Below are 23,847 nucleotides of genomic sequence, written 5' to 3'. Positions count from 1 at the left end.
ATCTCACTATATATTGTGACTTGAGGGCCTGTCATGTCGTTTTCTATCTTTGTAAAGTGTTACTCTGTTTGTCAATGACAATGACTTGCACTGTATAGACCTAAAACGATAATCGGATCTTGATCGAAGACGAAATCCAGCAGCATGAAAATAAACGTCGATATCCGATTTTCGACAGTAAGATTATTGAAACAAACAATATTTTATTATTATTCAATTTATTACATTTCCGCTGACATAGCGTAACATAGTGGGATAACTACAACTCTCATTAATTTATTAATTAATTGATCCACGTCGATCATCCACGTACATGGTTGGATTCTTGCTCCTCAGGTGCGCCATCGAGATATCGGTATTTCGATGTTAGTAAAATAATAATCTTACGCTATACAATGGCAAAGCCTATATAAGCAGGTATTCAAATGAAAGTCAATTAGACCAGGAATGATGTCACTTTTGATAAGGAGCACACGTCAAGTGCTGGAGTTTAAATGATACTGCAATGAATAGAGATTGACTTATAAACCAAATGGAGATTGCAACACTGCAGCCGTAATGAGTGAGCTGAGATTTGGACTCCCTTCGCTTCCCGGACTCTGTGTATAGGAAACAGGAACCAACAGCTCAACAATGCCAACTTAATGTTTTTTGCGCTATTCATTATCAATTACAGTTTAGCCCAAACCACGCTCCTTCGTAACCAGCATAGGCCTGTGCAGCGCGATAATGATCGATGATAGATAATGATAAATGCATTGAACGATGGTTTTTGAATCAGCGCTCAAAAACTAGCAAATAAACCATAGAAATAAGAAGGCAAACTGCAAATTTATCAGATTGTGTTACGTAGCGTTATGACTACTTGGAAGTATGCCATAGTTGGCGATCTGGGAGATAATTCCATTTTCTCAGAATGAGCTCATGTATACTATATATTTAAGCAGTGTATTATGCAGTATAGCCTACACTAAACTGTTACATAGATCAGAATTTGGCAATGGTGAGAAATATCAGATTGGACTGAGAAAGCTGACATGACATATATCATTTTGTCTAAAGAAATATCCGTCCAACGCTGATGATATGCCTGTATATTAAATATAGGTAGCAAATATTCAAACACTGCATGTTCAAAAACGGTTGATGGGTCAATTACCAGTAATACCATGTCGCCAAATTGATATTTTTCAAAACTTTCTTTCTGATCTGATACTTGATCGCGTGAGCTTCTTGTGAAACGCGGTTCAAAGAATTTCATAAACGACATCAGGAAACTGTCTTCCTCATAATGGCAGTCAACGAAGTGAATTGTCATTTCAAACGTATAGCAATTGATAGGAGAGTTGGTTGTGTAGAACGTATGCGTTATATATTGGTAGAAAACGCATTTGTTTGCAGGGCTCAGTTGAAGTAGGTCGCGTTATCCTATGCGCCTATATAAATTAGTCTGCCACCCTCATCTATTTTATCAAGTTCAGTATAGTATACCCATCGTTAACCGGACTGTACCGACAAGTTTAAATTAAAAAGTTTAAATTTAAATTTTAGAAGCGTGTAGATTAATCGCGTAATATGAATCACAATATATTCACTTTGTAAGTCGCCAAACATGAGCGTAATGTCACGGCATTTGATTGGCAACATTGGTTACTCACCCAAGTTTTGTATCGAACGGTACGTAGATCACCTCGTTTGAATCCCTGGGAGGTACAATTTTTCAATTTTAAAAATTGAAGAAATTACTCCAGAAATTGGCAGCCGATAGTATCCATGGGGGGTCAGCTGATATATTGAATATCAAGTTACTTTTGAAAATCTCCCTGAAAATGTGGCTTCTCTTGATATTTGGATTCGTGAATTACCCGCTTCAAATCAGAGCAGAAGATAAGAACAATACATGTGTTGCACACGTGAAATGGACTGTGAGTAGGATTTGGAATCTTTCAAATATGAATCTCGGTTAAGATGAACAACAGTCGAAATCAGGTCGAGGCGACACAAAAATTTGAACCATAACCTTGAAGGCGGACACGGAGGAAAAAGCCAAATCGTGAGATTTCTGCAGCTTTGATTGTTTGTTGGTGAATTCCGTTTCAGGTCTTCCAGCGAAGAAAATACGGAAACGTGGATTTCTTTAGAGGTTGGGATGATTACGTGAACGGATTTGGGGATTGTGATGGAGATTTCTGGCTCGGTAGTGATGTTTTAATTTGATTCCTTCAAATTGTAGAATTTTGTCGATATAGTAATTCGATCATGATCTGAGTAACAAATAACTTGATTCTGTGTAGGGTTGTCACCATGTCTCAAACTCACGAGTCACAAGCCAATCTTACTTTTATAGTTTTGACTCGGGTCAAGTCTGAGTCCAAGTCGGAGAGGAGCGGGTCGGGTCGAGTCGAGTCGGAGTCGATAGTGTTGAGACTCGAATCCTAATAGTCATTGTGTAGGGTACACTGATCAGTGTTCATGTTCAGTTTCCATGTTCAAGTCATGTCCAGCGCATCTTTTTACAACTCGGTTTGGGCGACACCGAATGCCCCGCATTCACAACCTAGCGATTTTCCTCAATATGAACATTTCTAGCCCTGTTTTCAAGTACCACACAGACGAAATACCAATACTTTGGTAACTTTCTACAAGTCGATGAGCCAATTCACAAATTGACCCAAAATAGGGTTACCATATTTTGAGATCCGAAAAAGAGGACGCTTTTCAAAAATTCTGAAACCTCCAGCTCCAGAAAAGAAAACTGGAGTTATTGAAAACTTTTCAACTGATATAGTACTATGTTGAATAAAAAAAGGTCATTACTTTGACTCGGCTAACGTTTTACCCGATCTTTTACGAAACTATGACGTTTGCTGCGTCGAGGTCGATTTTTATTTTATCGAATTTTAATACTTTTTCTAGGAAAAGAGGACAAATCTTCTTAAAAGAGCACGTATGGTAAACCCTACCTATATCGAGTTGGGTTATTTCCCATAATTCAGAAAATGACTTGAGTCAAGTCGAGTCCACAAAATACCGCGACTCGTGTCGAGTCATGACTCGATTCCTCACAACCCTGCTTTTGTGATAACTAAAATATTACGTGTTGGTTTGTGGCATTTTTGCGTTGAAAAGTTATTGAAAACCAACGCCTTATACATCATTTCGCCACGTTTTGTCTCCAGGGCTCGAGGCATTGCATCAAGCAACAAAGGGAGATGACATGTCGTTGGAAATCAACATGATGGGGAAAGATAAAAAAGATTGTTTGGTGGCTAAATACAGGTAAGCTGTATTCGAACGCATCAATTAATACGCAAATTTGATAATGAAGAACCACAGTTAACAAATAGAAAAACTTGGTTTGATTGAATACGAAAGTATTTCGTCTTACATCATGACTAGGGCTGTTATTATTGTCACAGTAACTTTTTATAACAAACTGCATTGTCGTGGTATCTTAGCAGCTACACCGTGAATTGACTTGTCACTTCAAATTGCTCCCAGTCAACAACTGCTTCTGTCGGACACTTTTTCTCCGTTCTTGTAAAGCTGCTTCGTAGGGACAGACAGCTCCAACGAGAAAATGTAGAAAAGTATAGACACAATAAGCTTTTCGGCATTATTTTATTTGGAATTCAGAGATACAAATGAACTTTACACGACGACGAATATAAAACGCATATTTTCAATGAAACACGAATCGATAATACGAAAAACGAGCGAAAGCACAGTCACTTGAAAAACGTGAAAAACGTGAAAAAGCGTGAAAAGAATTGCTAACTTGAGTGGGCAGGCCGACAAAATACTTGTCGTGCAATGGTGCCATGTTAACTATTATGACGCAACAATGACGTCTGTAATAATATGCTGCAGTTCATCACCCCGCCACGTCACTTGCTTCCAGATGGCATTGTTTCGTCACAATATCAACTTCAAAACAATGGAAATTTCGTGGCCGAGCGAATTGAGTGACTTATGTTCAAATGCAGTGAGCCGTAGGATTTGCTTTGCTGAACAATTCCAGGTACTTCTCTATCGGACCCGAATCCGACAACTACAAACTTCACGTATCCGGACTTTCCGGGAATGCCGTAGATGGTCTCGCACTTCACGACAATCAACAATTTTCAACAAACGACGCGGATCACGATGTTTGGTGGAAGAATTGCGCTTCTGCCCGCGAAGCAGGCTGGTGGTATGCCAGGTGCACCCAGAGCAACCTGAACGGAAACTTCAACAAAACACACAAAAAGGGAATCTGGTGGGGGTGGCAGCATGATGTCATCCTTCACAAGCTGTGCTGCTCGGAGATGAAGATCTACAAAAGAACCTGAGAAGGCAACAGCGCCATCTCGCGGATGCGAACTTCGTTGCTATCTCGGCCGGGGTTGGCAAATATTCAACAAATCACAAACAATCTAAGCGCAGCGCAAAATTCGCTGTTTTTGGACATTCCTTTCAATATCGTTTCTAGCTTCATCATATGTCGTGGGATTGAAGTTAATTTCGAAAGTGGTTTCAGAAATTCTCCTTTAGTTAAGACTAAGAGCATGTTACAATAGTAATGAATGCTCGGCCGCTCAGTGATATCTACAAATTTCGCAAATGGGTAATAAGTACGTGTGTTATGTGGTGCATTTTTAAAACGTCTTTTAACAAGAGCATTCTGTACCCAAAGAACGGCTCGCAGTCCGAGGACGCCTAGCTGTCCTAAATGTTTGCAATTCGTCCTCCTTTACAGCTTTTAGAGCTTAGATAGTGGACATACATACATAGCCTACATATTAACAGATAGCTCTGGCACCGTGTCGAGCCAAAATGATACCCTTTACGGTCCATACTTTAATAACCCTTTCAGGGGTGGGCAAACTTTTGAGCTCGCGGGCCGCATTCAACATCTCAATCCATTCGCGGGCCGCACCTATAAAATTCGGATTATAGGCTACACCAAAACGCAATATTGGTATTTGATTATATAGTGACAACATGGAGATAATATATTTGCTTATTTAAAACAAACCAAACATTGCTTTTATGATATCGTACACGCGTCAAAACAGTAACGAGATTTCATAGGCTGGTCGACCTCCAATAACCAATTTGTCAAAACTATAGAGATGAAAGTCGGTTGTCCCGATTCTTGGAACAGGATTGAAATTTAAATCTGTGAGCAGCGATCTGTTCATAGATTTACTAATTCCACTTTTGATTCAGTTCCAGGACACACAATGCTGACAGCATCATAACAGTGTTACCTTCACACACGCTTCTACTGTGTTTAGATAAAATATAAATACCCTAATTCCACGAATACAGAGAAAGAAGACACGCGCTATTCGTTTTTATAAGTGCATCACTGAAACAATGAATACTGGAGTGGCCAATCTGAAATCACACTCGTGATCCGAATTATGTGAATCTCGTTTAAGATTTCTGTGATGTTTAGCAGTTGAAACCTTTCAAACTGCGTGGGCTTTGAGATCGGGCTGTCGCGCCAGAAATTGATCATAAAAAGTAATAGAGCAAGTATTTACCTTAGAACAGTGGTTCTCAAACTTTTTAAGACACGCCCCCCTTATGATGGTAAGAGATTTCGCGACCCTCCTTTTATCGTCATATCACAAAACGCAACCAGGATGCTCGGAAACCTAGCGGATAGTTCACTGTAAAAAATATCCTCGGTAAATCCCGAGATTAGGTTAGGTTCAAAATTTGGCGTCATGGAAGGTTACGATTGTGGATGAGAGATTTTTAAATATGAAATTCAGACTAAATACAGATCAATAAATATAAGTTGTATGTAAATCACGCGAAAAAAATCAGTTGAGCTCAGATTCGCGGCCCCCTTCAGATGCTTTCACGCCCCCAATGGCGCTCGCCCTCAGTTTGACAACCACTGTCTTTGGATTATCATGGTGAAATACACTAAGAAAAAGTTTATTCAAGTCTCTTCATTAATTCGATTTTAGTATGCAGTTTATCCATATATTTAATAAGTTTCTTTTGACTCTCGCGGGCCGCACGGAACGTCGTTGCGGGCCGTAGTTTGCCCACCCCTGCTTCAAGGGGTAAAAATTTGTTTCACAGTAACTTGCAAATGTGAGTCTGTAATGATGGTATTTACTGCTATTCTCGTGCCTCGCGCTACTCGAACAGGTATTACGAAAATATGATGATGGTTTAGCGAAAGAAAGCAGAAAGTCAATTTGACGTAATTTTTCTAGCCTGTCGCAGGATCAGACGGGCTGATGTACTGTATGTCTGCCACTACACCAGCTTCCAAACCAGGCTTTTGGTTACGTAATAATTATAGTGCGAAAATATTAATTCACTACGGCTTGTGAGAGCTACGATTAGTGGTGCGTCGTAAGTTAAACAAGTTTTTACAATTGCGTCGCCACTAATAAAGTTACACTGACCTTAAATTTTCTGTTCGATTTATTTGAATTATTCCACATCAGAAAAATTCACAATTATGTACGATTTTCATTCGCACTATTTGCACCACACCTTCGTCATTCGCACTGCGATTTTTTTCATTCGCACAAGTGCGAACCGTCACACAGGTTGAAAAGCACTGCTCCAGCTTATTTTAATTTTATTTCTAAATTACATTGTTACTAAATGCTGCTCAGTGAATGTGTTGATATTAGGTAACTTTGGCAGGGCTGTGGAGTCGGTAAATTTTACTACCGACTCCAACTCCGACTCCACGCATTTTCAATGGACCGACTCCGAATCCTGAGTCTTTCAAACTACCTACTCCGACCGTATTACCAATTTACTTCGAAAATTATATGCCACATATCATATAACCATTAAACCTATGATGAACGATGGCATGCAAAATTGCTTCATTGTGGCACAGCTCGAGTTATTCACTATGCATGAAAGATTGCATTTCTAAATATCCTTCCGTTTTTCATATTTTATCAGTTTTTATAAGATGGACTCTCTACTAACCTAAATGTATGAATCATCGAAACACGACATATGTCCCATCCTATATAATTAAAATGTAAATAAAACAATCCAAGTGTTGCTTCATGTGTGAGTCAGCAACTAATTCAGGGATGCATATTACTAATTTTCTTATTACACACTGTACTGATTACAAGCACACACACTCTCACTACTAATAGACATTGATCATAAACGAAATGTAGGAAGTAGTCAAATAGCATATGTCTAGTCTACACTCTACAGGCACTTAGTCAAATAATCAAGGACTATATGACTTGCTGTCTTTCTTAATCATTTGTTCGACCCACGCAGCTAAGCTACACTTCAAATATTGTTAATTTTGTCAAGTGGGAAGGAGCGTTTGGCTATATTTACATCAATTTTACAACCAGAGGATATATTTGCTCTGTCACAATATTATGGTATAATTCCAAAAATCGCATCAATTTGTGACTGCATCGGGAAGTTGCATATTGCTTCTTTGTTCCTCAATGCAACTGAATTGTAATTTGCAAATAATGTCCAATTCTATCTATGACAGCGGTGGCCAACCTTTTCGGCCAAAGGGCCACATGGGATTTACAAACCATTGCGCGGGCAACTTGAATGTTGATATCCTTTTTCTAGTCGTCCGATAAGAACGAACCGCATTAGATAACATTGAAAACAAGACTTATATGAATACGCTTCAAAATTGATGACAATTATGTCATGAAAACACCGTGTGCAACTGTACAGTGTGCTGTGCAGTCATGCCCTGGTCGCGCGAAGCACGAAATCTTTTCAAAGGTAATGAATGAATTCGATCGATACATATATTACTTCCATATATTGGGGATCGCCTCGGTATAGCAATGGGCTCATTTGGCAGGGATAGGCTTATTTGGCGTTTTAGACATAGCAATATCGACGATTTTGGTGAACACTGAACAATGAACATGCCTCAGTCATTTATGCAAATGTTTCATCGCCGACGATCTGGCTTCGAGCGCACAAACGAAGTCGCATGTTGGACGACACGTTATCTCCTAATGTCGAGTATAGTTGGACTCAATTCTGTAAATTACGCGTATTTATAATTTCCAGTAGGGGTTCCAATCCTAAATGCAAGAAATGTGACCGTAAATCATGCGACGTGCTTAAGAAAAATTTGAAGTCAACTAAATCTGCTACGGAATACTCTACTTTATCGTCATAATCGAAGATCTGCAATGAATGTGGCTGGCCACTGGTTACCCCAATGCGTCGAAACTGATGTTTTAGACATCATCAAATTTCGCGGTCAGGCTAATCAAATTTTGGTTGGCCTTGTAATTTTACCTAATGTTATATCTAATTTCAAGAATTACCTCGCAGCCACACAAAACCTTCTCACAGGCTACATTTGGCCTGCGGGGCACGGTTTGGTTGTCCCTGGTCCGTATCGTTACTAATAACAGTGATTGATGGTACATAAAAATCATATTATGGTTATTATTACTAATTTAAAGATACCTTTGAAAGCAATTTTTTCATCATAAAGAAGCTGGAGTCGGAGTCGGAGTCGAAGTCACGGTCATTTTTCAAAACTCCGACTCCGACTCCAGTCAGTATTTTCTCCACGACTCCGACTCCTGCCACTACAGTTTTCCCGACTCCGACTCCACCAAGCGAAAATTAGTCAAACTCCGACTCCACAGCCCTGTGAGAAAGTGACGGTTGATTGAAAAATATCTATTAGCTGTCATGATTTGAAACAATGTTAAACATGATACATCTTAGCTCTCTTTAAACCCCTATCCACGTTCTTCTATTAACACTCTAAAACAGTGGTTACCAAACTTTTTTAGGCACCCCTCTCTTTATGATAGTGAACAAGTTCGCGCCCATTTATCATGATATGACAAAATATTAAAAAGTGCAACCAGAATGCTAGCAATCCCAACAGATAGTCTGATTGCATGGGAAATTATGGCTGTTGATGAGAGAATTGTGATATATCTAAGTCGGACAATACACTGAGCGACAACAATAAGTCGGGGGCATATTTTTTCAATCAGCTTCGGCTACGCGCCACCCTTCTGATGCTTACTCGTCCCCCAGTTCGAGAACCACTGCACTGAAATGTATATGCAATAGTACAACGCCTAATTTCTTGGTCGCTGCCTTCCGAGCAGTGTGCAGTTCAATAGCCTTCATGTTGAGCGAAGCTTGCAGTTTTTCTGAACTTCGCCCGATCTCTTTCGTTTCATGCTTTGTCATTCAATTAAAATCCTTAATCTCGGCGACATGATCGGCAAAAACTGAAAGGATGTGTTTACCCCAGACTCCAGCATGCGAATATTTAATGCTCTAAATTCTAAACTCAAATCTTCTGTGGTGTACCAGTCCCTTTTGACCACTAGTGGGTGTTTATACTGATTGCTCCTGATTACCTTCACGTCGGGACTCTTCATTTCATTCGTACTAGTTGGGTGTGGCGGCGCTTCTGTTAGTTGTTCCTACGTTAACTCTGTATCATTGCCATATTGCATTCAGATACACTAGCTTACTTTTATGTTAATAAAAGCCTAGGAACCGATCGTATTGAGTTCTATCGAAGGGTACAACAATTGTTATTAACATAAATGGTCCTCTCAACATGGCGTTCTCTCAAGAAAAGTACATACGTGTGCCAGTGTCGGAAGTGATGCCAAGCTCAGTTAACTCGCAGAAGATATTCAATCATTGGGAGAAGATGTTGGGGAAATTCTTAGTTGCCGCGCAGGCCTCCGCTTCAAACTCAACGGCTCCCAATCGATCCTCTTCAGACCCTCCAGCTGAAGTGACTATTGATAAATTAGCTATTCTATATGGATATATATCACCGGATGTGCTCGCTCTTGTAGAGCACTTCGCTACGTATGAATCCGCTCTTGAGACGCTATGCAAGCTCTACAAGAAAAAGAATAACTTGATCTACTCCAGACACCTCTTGGCAACCTCTCGTCAGGATCAAGGAGAAAGCGTCACGGATTTTTCGCTAAAATTGCTAACTCTCGCTAAAGATTGCATGTTCGCTGCTGTAAATTCCGACGAGCATCAAAAGGAAGCAGTTCGCGACGCCTTGATTGCTGGCTTACGTTCGCCTACTATTCGTCTTAGATTATTGGAGCACGATGATATGACATTAGACAAAGCGGTTCAGATAGCCGAATCTCTCGAGCGAGCTCAGCAATTTTCGTCTTCCTACGAGCCCATATCGATGCCCGTCCCTGCCGCCGTGAGTGCTGTGGGATCTGAACAGACGACTAATAGCGATCAAGTCAAAATGACGCCGGAGGGAACTGGCGAAGTTGCACTCGTCACGAAAGCGTACAAGAATTGCCAATATTGCGGCTGTCAACATTACCCTCTGCGCTAGGCCTGTCCCGCGAAAAACGCCGATTGCTATAAATGTGGATATAAAGGCCATTTCGGTAAGGTATACAAAAGTGGCATTCAAAATAGGAAGTTCTATCGAAGGGTACAACACCTTCTTTGAATTTTAGTTTTCTACTTTTCTTTTTTTTTTGGCATGCACGTTAATCCTTTATGGGTGATAGATATGATGAGTCATATAGTAATCGCGAGCACAGATTGACTTGTTTCACGAATTGAAAATTTGGAAACATATCACGTACAATGCGTAATGTGACAATGTCAACAAGGAAGGTTTGAACTAAACTATATGGAAAAAGAAATTTCTTGTGACTTCAATTGCTACTCATACTTTGTCACATAGCCTTTATTTTGAACCTGGATTACGCATGCCAGGTACATAGGCAGCGTAATCTCGGCATATTATTGAACAGGCTTCAAGGTACACGAATTTCTTGTTCATTTTATACAGCGTATGGTTTTAGTCATTCAAAAAGCAAGATTTATGTTTTGAATTCGAAGCAACCTTTCGCGGGCCGCACAGAACAGCTTCGCGGGCCACACTTTGCCCAGGTTTGTACTAGAGCGTTGAGTACGGAACGTTGTGTTGCGTCTGGAGTTCAACGCGCTCTTGCGTGAGCTGGCCGCAAATTGTTTTGAAATGCCAATTTTGACACTATGCTGTAATCGCATTTGACAGAGCTCGTTACCGCTAGCGGAGATTACCCGCATTGTTTTGTAATGCCGTCCCTGCTCTGTTACGCACCGTAACGTGATGTCATTAATGAATAATAATAATTGTGGATAGATATGGCATGGAGATCTTTGAAACTTGGTGTTAACCAAGATTCCATGCTCATTGCACATCTTTCAAAGTGATTAAATGCCTCCTTGATACAAAAGAAGTCCATCCGATTCTGACATCGACATGTTGGTCCCGGGTGTTTCTTCTGATAACAGTCCTATCGCTGTTGATGATATTTTCGAAATCGGCATAAGTCAATTTCGCTATCAGCATCTCTTTATCATTAAATTCGTTGCATTCGTTTGGTTTGCAATTGACGCATCCATAATAATCGATGGTCCTTGCAGAGACACGTTGTAAACGAAATGACATCGCGCGTTGGAATATTCGTACAGAAAACTTTTTGAGCGACACCTACCGGAAATTATGCGAAACCTATATGTATTGAAGTCATTGCTTAGATTTTCTACACCAGTGGTTCCCAAACGGTGGGGAATTCAATGGTTTCTGGTGGGGAATAGATGCATTTGTTCAAAATTATATACGGGACAGTCTATATCAGTGGTTCCCAAACTTTTTCGGTGTGTGGGCCAAATCTAGAATTTCAGAGTACGGTCGGGGCCGCACGAATACTTCGGCTATGAAACGAACCCAAACAGTCATCATGGCTATTTCGGAGTAGTTTTATTGCCCTGCCGGGATTTCAAAACTGTACATGTACACTGTTTACCGCTACTCATCTGATGCATTGGGTGTTCGTTGAGTGAATCAGCTTTCCTCGCGCGCGAGAAATTTCTTTAGTTTCACGACTGAATCGGTCAATATGATCGGGAATGGCATATATTGCAATCAATTTCCCTCCTGTCTCTGTTCACGTAATCTGATTTACCGGTAGAGCTGAGTGAGGTGTGTTTGAAAAGGTATAGGCTCCCTCAATAGTCATTAAACATCTCCGGGGGTATACCCGTTCGCCGGAACGTAACAGCACTTCGTCAGGACCCCGGGCTCCCATAGGGTGATAAACTGACCCCGCATCACGTTGTTCGCTTTTGCCACGAAATTAAAGTTGCGCTGTTTAGTGAGACAGCGCAACGCGCGAATATTTCGATAATTCATGATAAATTCGGTGAATAAGATCAGGAATTGCATGATTGTCCTCTTTGCCCACGTAATCAGATTTACCGGTAGAGCTGAGTGAGAGGTGTCTTTGAAACTGCAGACCCCGTAAAATTGAACATCTTCGGGCGGGTGGACCCCTAGGTATGACTTCTTTACATGATGTTATGTAGCCACCCGGATCCGGAGGCTGGGTGATCTCCGGTTAGGAGAGCACGCCGGTGGCAAAAAGGGGAACTATGATTTTTCGTATTTCTGCTGCGCTGGCTTTTGGTACTTGACTGCTGCATTTGAGCAATACATACTGTGAGTTCGCATTCGGTGGAACCTCTCATTTCAGTCTCGAACCTGAACGACAGTGGCATCATCTTCTGTGAGGTAGATAGCTTATTAGAAGAACAAAAGACAGAACGGACACAGTTATTTCGTGACCTCCTGTCTGCTATATCAAAAAATGTAGAATTGCCCAAACCTACTAAACTGAAAGATCACACGATTTCAGATTGGTTTTCTTCACTGGCATATAATTTTCTTTCCTGCGGGATGGTATTTGTCTTGTGAGGTTCAGATTGCCAAGACAAGAACATTCGGCGCCAGTCATTTAGGCGCCTATATGGACAATTGAACCTATATGTATTTTGTATATATAACGCAGTTTTTGGTATTTCGAAGTTTTTGGTCAGCATAAAAGCAGTCTTTTACGGCCAAGACTTTCTCGCTGCCGATCGTTCTGACACACTTCTTGGAGTCACATGTTACATGGCCTAAAACTTTATATGTCTTGGTGCGTTGTGGTGCGGTCATGGCCAACGCTGATATGCCCATTTCTATAAATCTTGCGTATTTTGTCTTGGGGAAGAGTACCCAATAATCAAGATGTGAGGCGAATTGAAATCACGCAAACCGCGAAAATTTTTTAAGCAGTATGCATCTCGGCGTATTCACGTGTTGCACATCTAGTTATCACAGGGTTACCATACGTCCTCTTTTAAGGTGATTTGTCCTCTTTTTTGATTTTTTTTAAATGTCTTCTTTTTTGAGGATTTTGGTTACACATGGGCCTAATTCGACTGATAAACATTAAGTCAGCACTGTAGGAACGCTACGGCGGCTATTTCGGGAGCTGGACCGGAAAGTTGACCTTTTTTTCAGTCAACCATCTGTTAATGTGAAAGAAAAACTGTATTTTCCGGGAGTTGAGCCTCTTTTTCTTTTTTAGTCAAGCGACCTTGAAGTGGGAAAAATTTACCATTTTTTCAGGATTTTCCTCCGGTTTTGAAAGTTATCAATACCTATTTATATCTATAGCTACTGCTCGTTCAACTGGAAAGTTAGGGCACATTGCATTGAAACAGCAGTGACGTAACGTTAGCAGTCTATACTGTCAACTTTCCTGCAATTCTATAATTAAAAACTACAGAGGCCAAGCCAAGCTAGAGTATTTTATAAATATAAATTTTATTTTTTGTCATAAATCGATTTCTTGATATATTTCGGGGGCCGCAAGAAGGGTATCTGGCGGCCGCATGCGGCCCTCGAAGCTGCGCTTGGGAATCACTGGTCTACATATTCACGGAGACACGTGCACAATTACCGTTACCATTTAACTGCTCTGGAATGTAGGCCTATGTATCGAAAATTATATTGCGTGTTGTTCACAAAACCTCATTTTTAACTCTGAATGGCCAATGATGGCGTCACAAACGCATCTGGCACGACTAGTCTGACGTGAAATAACGTTTTCGCGAAATCTTGACCGTTACTGGTAGCCTATCGGTTCACAATACGTTTTATGTTGCAGTTATAGGCGATTGTCTTGCGTACTGGTGTGTCTTGTGTAGTCAAACCAGCAAATAGCTGCTCTGTGATGACAAAAGTGTTGGGCAGTGGGCTACAGGACCGTAACTTCCACATCCCAGACCCCCCAATTGGGGGGGGGCGAGCTCTAAGGGGCCCGAAATTATTTCTTGAAATAACATAAACTGTAGAGTATTTTTTTGAAAATTTATGCCACTTTTTCGCGCTGGGGGCGCGAGTTAATATTGCCGAATATATTGATTATTGGGTACCCTTCCCCCACGCAAATACGTAGATTTTATAGAAATGGAGACTTCGGCGTCGGCCATTACTGCGCCTCAACGCACCAAGACATATGAAGTTATAGGCCATGTAAAATAGGACTCCGAGAAGTGTGCCAGAACGATCAGCAGCGAGAAGAGCTTGACCGAGAAGGAATGCCCTTGTGCTGACCGAAAACTTCGATATATATACAACAATATACATAGATGTTTAATTGTCCATGGGCGGCTAAATGGCTGGCGCCGAATGTTCCTGTCTTGGCGATCTGAACCCCACAGGACAAATGTCATCCCGAAGAGAAAATTATTTGCCAGTAAAGCAATACCAATTTGAAATCGTATGTGCCTTTTAATTTTGGAGATTTCCATATCTTTTGACATAGCAGATATAGGAGGTCACAAATTAGCATAATGTAACGAAGTCAATATACCAGCAGGTCCGTTCGAAGATGTTTAATACTTATTTAGTGGTCTTACCTTTCCCAACACACCTCACTTATCTCTACCGGTAAATCTGATTACATGAGCAGACAGGGGATAAAAAATTGATAGCAAAATATATGCAATACCCGATCATATTGACCGATTCAAACAAGAATTAAATAAATTTTTCGCGCTTCGCGCGTTTAGTCGAAATAATGCGACGCACTAAACAGTAGACCCAATGTAGCTGATAAGTAACGGGGAAAGCGTACAGGCTCAGGGGGCTGAGGGGGTTCTGGGGCAAATCCTCCCGGAAAATGGTTTATCACCCTGTGGGGGGACCGATACCAACGTTTTTTTGGGGGAGGGGGGCTGACGAAGTGCTATTACGGTTCGGGTGGGGAATGAAGGCTCGGAATAAATCTGGAGTGGGGAATGAAGTCAAAAAGGTTGGGAACCACTGTTCTAGACGATATCAGAGATTATAAATACAGAAAAATGAGCTTAGCCGGTTTATTGCTAGCCTTGGGCAAAATCGAATACCTACCTATACTTCGAGTCTATTTTGGCATTCGAGTGTCGCTCATTGTGACGTCATAAGAGCACGATGTGGAAAGCTCAAATATGTACCGTTCACGCGACCACGTGAAAATAATGCTAGTTCTACACCGTATAAATATAATTTGCTATTTTTCCTGATATGCTCATTTTATCGAACTTCGTACGGACAATGCCATGGGTTGCTCGCGACTTCACAGCAGAGATCCCGAGCCTTCGGTTTTTCAGCAACACCTGGGTTTGTGAGTCTCTCCTTGAAATCTGAGTTTTGTCCACATCATGTTCGTCAGGTCATTTTTCCATTCGGAAATTAACTATTTTTGTAAGAGTAAGATGATAATGTCGTCAAATCCACTTACGTCAGTTCGCCGTTGTAAATTGTTTGTTTGCTTGTTCAGTGTGCACTGTGCATGTGCACTGTGCATGCCTCATCTTCGCTACTTCACCCAGGGCAGTGGTTCCCAACCTTTCCCACCCACCTACCATTTCGAGGTTTTATGCAGCGCTGGCGTACCACCTACAAGTCTCGCGCGTCGAAGGCGGTCAAAAATGTTCCCACCATTTATGACGTCATAAGCACGTATTTTACCTATGCGAGGCGTAATAACAAATTGTATTAAACTAGGCATTATCAGTCGGGTCTGATGGGATGCCTGGAATTGTTTTTCCACCACCAGTCACAAGAAGAACAACATAATAAATTAACAACAAACAACAAAAGTCAATTTATTTAATGCGGTAATTTGTTTATTTTCGACCAGCTCAGGGGGTGGCCAACCTTTTCGACCAAAGGGCCACATGAGATCTGCGAACCATTGTCAGACCACTTGAATGTTGATGACCTTTTTTTAGCAACCCGATAGGAGCGAACCTGACTATAGGTAATGATGAAAACAAGACTTATATCACTACGCATCAAAATCCGACCATTCACACGAAACAGACTAGAGGTGGTAAAAGTAGTGAAGAAAGTTACTCAAGTAGAAGTAGAAGTAGCGACGGAAAAATCTACTCAAGTACGAGTAGAAGTTCTTCTTCCATGAGCAGCTTAAAACTACTTGAAGTAGAAGTAGAATTTACTTACTTTAAACCTACTCAAATAAGTAAATAGTAGTTCTGTACACGATCGTAATTCGTTCGCATGGATTGGCAAAAGCTGCAAATTTAGCTATGCGAAAGTTGCAGAGCTTCATTCATATTGACGCATACCAGGTGGTATTCAATTTTCGACAGCATAAGCATTCGTCCTCATCATGGGATTAAAATGATAGTATTGATATGGAAATGCGATACTAATCCTTTGTTTACTCGAACTGCCCGATTTAGAAATATCATGGTATGTCCCCCCCCCCACCATATTATAAGGCCCGTAGTTTAGTCGAAGAGCGATACGGGGAAGTCGTATCGGATTCGGTGTAAACACTTTGCGCGATTAGTAAACGTTAATACAAAATATGGTGGACCGTAAAAATGCCATATTGTGTAGCTTTACTTTAGTAAATTGAAGGCATTACCACACTTGCTTTTACACTTCAACATGTATGTTCTCAAGACAAAAGAACTGAAACTATTTTGAACTCAAAGTATGATAATGGGAATTGAAAGAGAAATATAAATACTACTTCTAAGAGCGGAAAATGTATTTCATGTCTTTAGTCCAGAAGGTTTCAAAGGTGGTATGCTAAAACAGCGGTTTAAAGCTAAAAATGAAGTCAAGAGTCCACTTTTCCAAATTAGGACACGCCATGGACTGCTAGATTATGATGTGATAGCTAATTCTAGATTCCGAAATGTGAGTTCCAAACGTTATGATGGGCCATGTATACTGTGATGAAATACTTCATATGGGAGACAATGCGGTGTGAACGGAGCCACACAATCCGCTACCTTAATTATATTCGCCGATACTTTCGTGAAATTATATTGGTAACTCCATATCCACTGCGCGCGAAGCGCGACGAAAGTTCTGGGCTTTACTCAACTTCTATGAAAATTTGTTACTCCGTGAAAACAGCCCCTAAATTCCTCAGGCTATCTTCCTGATTGGAGGATTAAACTACTTCTACTTGACCAACGGAAAATATCGAAAAGTAAGTAAGTAGATCACAAAATATTACGAAGCAGAAGTAGCGGGAAATTAGATCTACTTGAGAAAGTACCCAAGTAGCGGAAAACTATTTCAAAAAAGTAGAAGTACTACGTTACTGACCAGAGTGACCACCTCTGAAACAGACACATCTAACGTCGCCACATCACAAATTACTAATGCTGCCGAACAACGACAAACTTAAATACGTCCTTTGACGGAAATTTTGTGAATTCCTTTTGTTAACAAATATACCTTAGTAACATAACTTAATTTTACCGATATCGATATTATTTTCCAGTATAGTAGAATAATGAGGATCGTTATTCACCGACACCACACACTTTCATCAATTCAGATGTTTGTCTTGAAATAAATTCCATCCGTCTAATTGTCTAATTGCGTATTCTGATGAGTACAATCTATAGATGAAATCACAGATTCGTGAGATTTCGGGACATCAATGAGACAAGGCGTGAGATTGTACGTATGGGTGTGATTACTTCATCTGTATTAGTTATACAGAGTCCCCTCTTTCGCAGCGAACCTCGATATAGGTGTAGCCTATGCATGGCCAACTAGTTTTATTTGGTCATGTTGTAGGCCTATGACGCGTTTTCAGGCTAACGACAAACTTTCAATGACATAAAAATATATGGTATGGTTTATTTACTCACAATAGAGTGTCGTGAGATTGTTGCATTGAGACATGGACAGTGGTATTGTTTTAATAGCACCAACACAACACACGGGCTACTAGTACGCCGACCTGAAAAAGCCAATGTCCATTGTCCTAGGGCTGTTCAAAAATAACTTTTTGCCGGATTCCAGCCATTCGCTGATAAGATTGTCAGGTAAAAACCTAAAAAACGCGGTGCACCAAATTTGGTTCAATCCTAACAAGTATAAGCCGCTGCAGAGCCAATTCAAACTTTTAATTTATTTCGGAAAATTGAAAAAAAATTTTTTTTTTGGTTCAACGCCGCACAGTATATGAAAATAGCGGGTATTTCGGGAGTCGAGTCAAAGTGTTGACCTTTTTTTGGTCAACACAGTAGGCCTACTATTATAAATGACGCTAAATCTGTATTGCGACGGCAGTGATGGCAAGGTTGACTAAAATAAAATCAACGTCAAGTAGGGTTGCATTTGAAACAAACATGTTTAAAACAAGGCCCTTTTTATTTTTTATTTTTTGAACCATGACGTCACGAATATTCGTTTGTTACGTCATAGAGGATTGACATTGACAATTGAAAATATGGGGTAATTTTAGTTTTCCGAGTTTAATTTTCCGAGTGGTACCCAAATGCTAGTGGGAGGAGTTCCCCCACTTCATGACGCAATAAATTATTTATTTTCCTTACACCACAATTGTTATTATAATGCCCGCAGTCGGACCTTGCCAGTTCGCCCCCTTTCTTTTGTGTTGTCTGTCGGCCCCCACCACCATATATTGTGCGTTTTTGGTGGGGACCTTGTATTTGGTTGTATTAAGGTACGCTCGCCTGTAGCTTACCGTATACTGTAGCAAAACCAATACTTCACTCAACCAGATGAACCAGAGAGGTGTGATGATACTCGGGGTGTCAGCCGGGGCCAGACTCATCACTTACTCAGACTTGCCATTCAACGGCACAACACGATCGGAGCCAACTATCGTGAAACTGTGGCACTCACGTGCTGGAACACATCTTTCGTGTATAATACGAAGTGCAAGTTGACCGACACAACCACCGAAGCAGCCTGCCTCCTACGGGAATATCCGGTCGCCGCAATGACGGTCTGAATGAGTAAACAGACTGACTTCAAACTGCTCGCACCACCTTTCCTGCTATGTGCTCTAAAGGACAAAACTCCTGTGTGGAAATAGCGAGGCTATGAGCCGAAACCGGAAGACGAGGGACCAAAGCCAAAGCCACCAATCAACCAAGGGACATAGGCTGACCTAGTTTGCGGTAGTAGTTAAGTCGTGTGTCACTTTATCTGTGTGTTGAATTTATTTTCTAGGTGTTGAATTTATTTTCTATGTACAATGAAGTTGTGAACGCCTGCGGGCCCCGAAAAAATGGGGGCCTTGTCTGTTCGTGTCCCCTGTCCTTGTACGAACTGGCCATGTCTTCTCTGGCCCATGTTAATTAATATTGCATTTCTATTTATGTGATTTTTCGCTATTTATTTCTCGTAATTTGAATTTATTCCCCCGTCACCGTAAATGGCGGGCATTGTTCCGTTTATATATTCTGTATATCAACGAGACGACTGCAGTAGCGCCTGTCTTTATTCTGTTCGCATGCTTTCTGTTTAATGATTCATGTGGAATAGAATATTGAAACACGTTCTTGATGTTGTGTTTTTGCGGGTCAAGCTCACAGCAGAGAGCCACTAAATATTTACGAACGGAAAGCTGGATATTTCGAGCAAACGTTGTAACAATGCAGGTGCATATGCTCGTCTCGTGTTGAATTTTGCACCGTGCCAGCGCCATTCATTAAGTGGCCCGCAGTTGAAATGCAATAAATTTAGACCAAATATGGTATAATGAAGTGAAAATTGTAATATATGAAAAAGGGTTCACAGTGCAGAACCTACCAAGGTTCGTTTGTGAACGTGAACCTCTAAATTTATGAGGTACACACACAGAACGCGAACATGAACCTCACGTTCACGCCATGCCTAGCAGTTAGAAGTGATGAAGTAGGGCCTACAGCAGTGTTTCCCAACCTTTTTCCACCCACGAACCATTTCGAGGTTTTATGCAGTGCTCGCGTACCACCTATACAAAAGTTACGCGCGCTGAAAGAGGTCAAAAAATGTTTCCATCGTTTATGGCGTCATAATGACGTATTTGACGTATGCGAGGCGTAATAGCAAATACTAATAAACCAGGCAATGTCAGCCAGGGACCCAGGGTTAATGGGATGCTTGAAATTGTTTTTTCACCACCAGTCACAAAAAGAACAACATAATAATGAAATAACAGCAAACAACAAACGTCAATTGTTGGGTGCATTTGCTCATTTTCCACTAGCTCAGCGGTTCTCAAACTTTTTTAGACACGCCCCTGCGTATGATAGTGAAAAATTGCGCTACCCTCTTATCGTCATATCACAAAATGCAACCAGAATGCTAGCAATCCCCTCGAATAATGTTATTGCATGGACGGTTATGACAGTTGATTAGAGAATTCTTCAATATGCAATTAGGACTATACACAAAGCAACAACAATGAAAGGGAGGTAAATCGCGCGAAGCGCGAAAAAAATTACCAGTTGGCCGCAGCTTCGCGCCCCCCTTCAGATGCTTTCACGCCCCCCAGTTTGAAAACCAGTGCACTAGCTGGTCAATGCGTGGCATATGTTTGCTCACAGAGCATCGAAAGTCATGCATGGGCGCAACAAGTCGGTTTCGTTTCTTCGACTTGATAGTCATCAGAGATGAAAATCCTTGCTCGCACTCCCACGTAGAAGGGGTAGCTGGGGAATAGCGTAAGAAGCTAGAGTCGATTACGAGGAGGCCACGCTAAGCCTGAAGTTTATTGGAGAACAATCTTTGTGTTCAACCCCACCTTAACTAAATTACCTTCGGTCGAAAAAAAAACAGAATCTACTCGCGTACCACCCGGACGACCTTCGCGTACCACTAGTGGTACGCGTACCACAGGTTGGGAACCACTGGCCTACAGCGACATAGGCCTACTTGAATAACAAAGCTCAAAATGTAATCAACCCATTGGAATGGGGCGGGTTTCTTGGCTTCTAATCGGTTATGTCTGATATTAAAAGACTACTTCAAATCGTTTCATCACCCTCCTATCTTTTCATTAGATCGCAATCTTGTGGTGTATTGATTTGAGAAAAAATGGAATAGTGATGATGAATATATTTAAGCTCCGGTCAGACTTCGACAACAAGAAAATATTCAGCTTTTCTAAATTATACTAGGAATTCTAGCCAAAAAGCTTTTTCCGAAATTAAATTGGAATTAGAGTTATAACTACACAGGTTTTTCCGAATTAGATTGGAATTACTGAATTCGCGAAATCTTGGAAACTTAATCAAGCTCAGTTCCAGACTTGGACAACTAGATAATTCTAGTTGTCTAATTTCACTAAATTAGAGCGAAATCCTAGTAATCTAATTATAATCTAGTTTGTGAAATGTTTCTATGCTCTAATTCTAATTCTAATCTAATTTATGAATCGTTCTTGTGCTCTAATTCTAATCCTAATCTAATTCGTGAAGTGTTGTGCTCCAATTTAATTCCAATCTAATTTTTTGTTCCTTCAAATGCCTATTTGACCGCGGCATTTTGCAGCAAGGTAATAAGAATATAGCTTTCTCGCACAGGGGAATCCAGTGCCAAGCCGCCATCGCATTACTTACACCGTACAGAAATAGTAGTTATTGTGCGACGCATTATAGCCATGCTGGCGTAGAAGCTTGTTTGTTTGTTTTATTGAACAATTGTGACGCTTATCGCCTAATCATGTTGTTTACGCCATGATAATGAATGTTGTAATGTGCATTTATCATTATTCGCGTTCTTCCAAATTCACAGATCAGATCGCTGACTGCAAAATATGACCTCGCGGGCCGCGTGTTGATGACCCCTGGTAAAGTGCAAAACGAGCAAAGCTTGGTATACAGACGTTAAATCATTCTCATGGTGATAAGACTCCACTGTGATTTGATACGAACTGAACTTTTGGCTGTATTTATTTCTCGTTGCCAATTTCATTCAATTTCCAAGTTTTTCCTAATTCAGTAGTTCTAATTAGAGCCCGACCGATATTGGATTTCTGAGCCGATACCGATAACACCGATATCCAGTACCTCCACCGATAACCTCGATATATTCAGCCGATATTCAAAATGTATGGAATCTAGCTCAAGGCCCATATTTAACACCTCAGAGCATTTATTTCAACAACTTTACAGCCATTGATATGCTTGAACATGAAATAAATGATCTAGGGGCTATAAAAATATATCAAAAGCACCAATCCAGCAGTTGCAGATTACAGTTCACGAAGCACAATTTCTCGGCGCTTTCTCCAAGGAGTGAACTTCTGTGGTCTTTCATAAATGATGTATATAGTACTAAACACAGTGAGCAGTCTTTCACTTGGTACCTAGTGGCACAGCAAGGATTGGAAATCTTTCTTCATTTCGGTTCCACCGCTCCCTTGCAGGGGATCTTTCCTTCAATGGTTTCACCAAATATTGATATTCTTCTGGCAGAGCACCAGGAGCCTTCAGCACATCATCAACAAATAGCTGAAGAGAAAGTTGAAAACAACTCAAATTGTCCATGTCTGCAACTGCTCCACCCATCCCCCTTGGGCCTTGACTATGACCAGCATTTCAACAATCAATTGATCAATATTTTACACTCTTTTGTCAGAATTGGCCAATGTCATCATGGAATCAAAAATGTTCGGATCTGTTATTGGCTTTACTCCACCTTTGCTTGGTTTTCTTGCCCTTTATGCTCGCATATTTCCTATCATGGTGGCCCCGCAGGTCTCAGCCCTCAGTCAGACTGTCAGACGACTTCATACATTACTGGTATAATTAGCTGTTGGTACCGAACCAATAGCACTATCTTCAGAGAAACGTTTCGACGCGACGCTTTTCTCTATCATCACGAGGGCCAGTCCAGCATGATTGAAGTTCTCATTTCTCTTACTGATTGAAATCTTCTGCAGACAACTATCCATCCAGGATCCAGCTGCTCTCTGTCTTTGGTGATCATTTGATTACTGCAGGGGGATTCCCACGAAGTCAGCGGGGCATAACGGTGATTAGTTATCTACAATATTTTTCAGATAGGAACGCCTACTGCCCTCTATGCAGCTTGGCCATTTATTTTTATAATTTATCACCCTCACGTCTTCTATCGACTTCTCTGACTCCCTGCCACCATGTTGTGACGTCACGAAAAAGGCCGATATTTTTTTGCCTTCAATGGCCGATACCGATATTTCTCTCCAAGCGTGATATCGACTCGATATTATCGGCGAGCCGATAATCGGTCGGGCTCTAGTTCTAATATTAATGTAATTTGGAAAAAGCTGTGAAGCTCTAATTCTAATCTAATTTGGAAAAAGCTGGGTATCTCTAATTCTAATCTAATTTGGAAAAATTGTGTAGCTCTAATTCTAATTTAATTCGGAAAAGACTCTGTAGCTCTAATTCTAATCTAATTCGAAAAAGCTGAAATTTTTCTAGTTGTCCAAGTCTGCTCAGTTCATAACAAATCCTCGTTCATCCTCATGATCATAAGCAGGGCAAAGGTTCACGACTGACCTATCGATGTCGCTTCCCATGACATGCCGCTAGATTTCTTGTCGTTTTTTTCTATACTATCTTCTTTACCTTCATTCAGTGTGCATGCCTCCTCTTTACATCGCCTAGGCCAAGGTGGGTGTCTGATTCCATAGACTACTCCAAGTCGCTTCGACATCTTCCTGTCTTTCCATTGTATCGCATTTTTTGTGG

The 23,847-nt window shown here is 40.9% G+C and overlaps 3 protein-coding genes across 4 annotated transcripts in view; all 3 read left to right on the top strand.

The window, feature by feature from the left end:
• The first annotated feature begins 426 nt into the window (after window positions 1-426).
• Window positions 427-15,244, top strand: LOC145440856 (angiopoietin-related protein 7-like). The gene is made up of 3 exons (XM_080318623.1): window positions 427-2,197; window positions 3,180-3,279; window positions 4,022-15,244. Exons 2-3 carry the CDS (start codon window positions 3,218-3,220, stop codon window positions 4,329-4,331), a joined length of 372 nt encoding a protein of 123 aa, XP_080174749.1. The 5' UTR covers window positions 427-2,197; window positions 3,180-3,217; the 3' UTR covers window positions 4,332-15,244.
• Window positions 9,581-19,685, top strand: LOC145440853 (uncharacterized). The gene is made up of 2 exons (XM_080318619.1): window positions 9,581-10,397; window positions 18,901-19,685. Exon 1 carries the CDS (start codon window positions 9,581-9,583, stop codon window positions 10,340-10,342), a length of 762 nt encoding a protein of 253 aa, XP_080174745.1. The 3' UTR covers window positions 10,343-10,397; window positions 18,901-19,685.
• The window catches only part of LOC145440848 (cell division cycle-associated protein 7-like), a 346,780-nt gene continuing 341,757 nt past the window's right edge, over window positions 18,825-23,847 (top strand). The window contains exon 1 of one of the 2 annotated variants that reach the window (XM_080318613.1): window positions 18,825-18,842. The gene's annotated coding sequence lies outside the window, so the exon portion shown is untranslated. The remainder of the gene's footprint in view (window positions 18,843-23,847) is intronic. The other variant, XM_080318614.1, reaches the window with a different exon arrangement.

Source organism: Botryllus schlosseri, chromosome 6 (assembly GCF_051294905.1).
Source record: "Botryllus schlosseri isolate E-star chromosome 6, Bs_hap1, whole genome shotgun sequence".
In the NCBI taxonomy this organism is placed as follows: Eukaryota; Metazoa; Chordata; class Ascidiacea; order Stolidobranchia; family Styelidae; genus Botryllus; species Botryllus schlosseri.
Note: the sequence above shows the minus strand (reverse complement) of the source record. Positions and strands in the feature narration are given on the sequence as shown.

Excerpts from the sequence above, each read along its gene's own strand:
- LOC145440856 (XM_080318623.1), top strand. The coding sequence starts at position 3,218 with ATGTCGTTGGAAATCAACATGATGGGGAAAGATAAAAAAGATTGTTTG. Across the intron at positions 3,280-4,021 it reads TGTTTGGTGGCTAAATACAG|GTACTTCTCTATCGGACCCG; the intron begins GTAAGCTGTATT and ends GAACAATTCCAG.
- LOC145440853 (XM_080318619.1), top strand. The coding sequence starts at position 9,581 with ATGGCGTTCTCTCAAGAAAAGTACATACGTGTGCCAGTGTCGGAAGTG.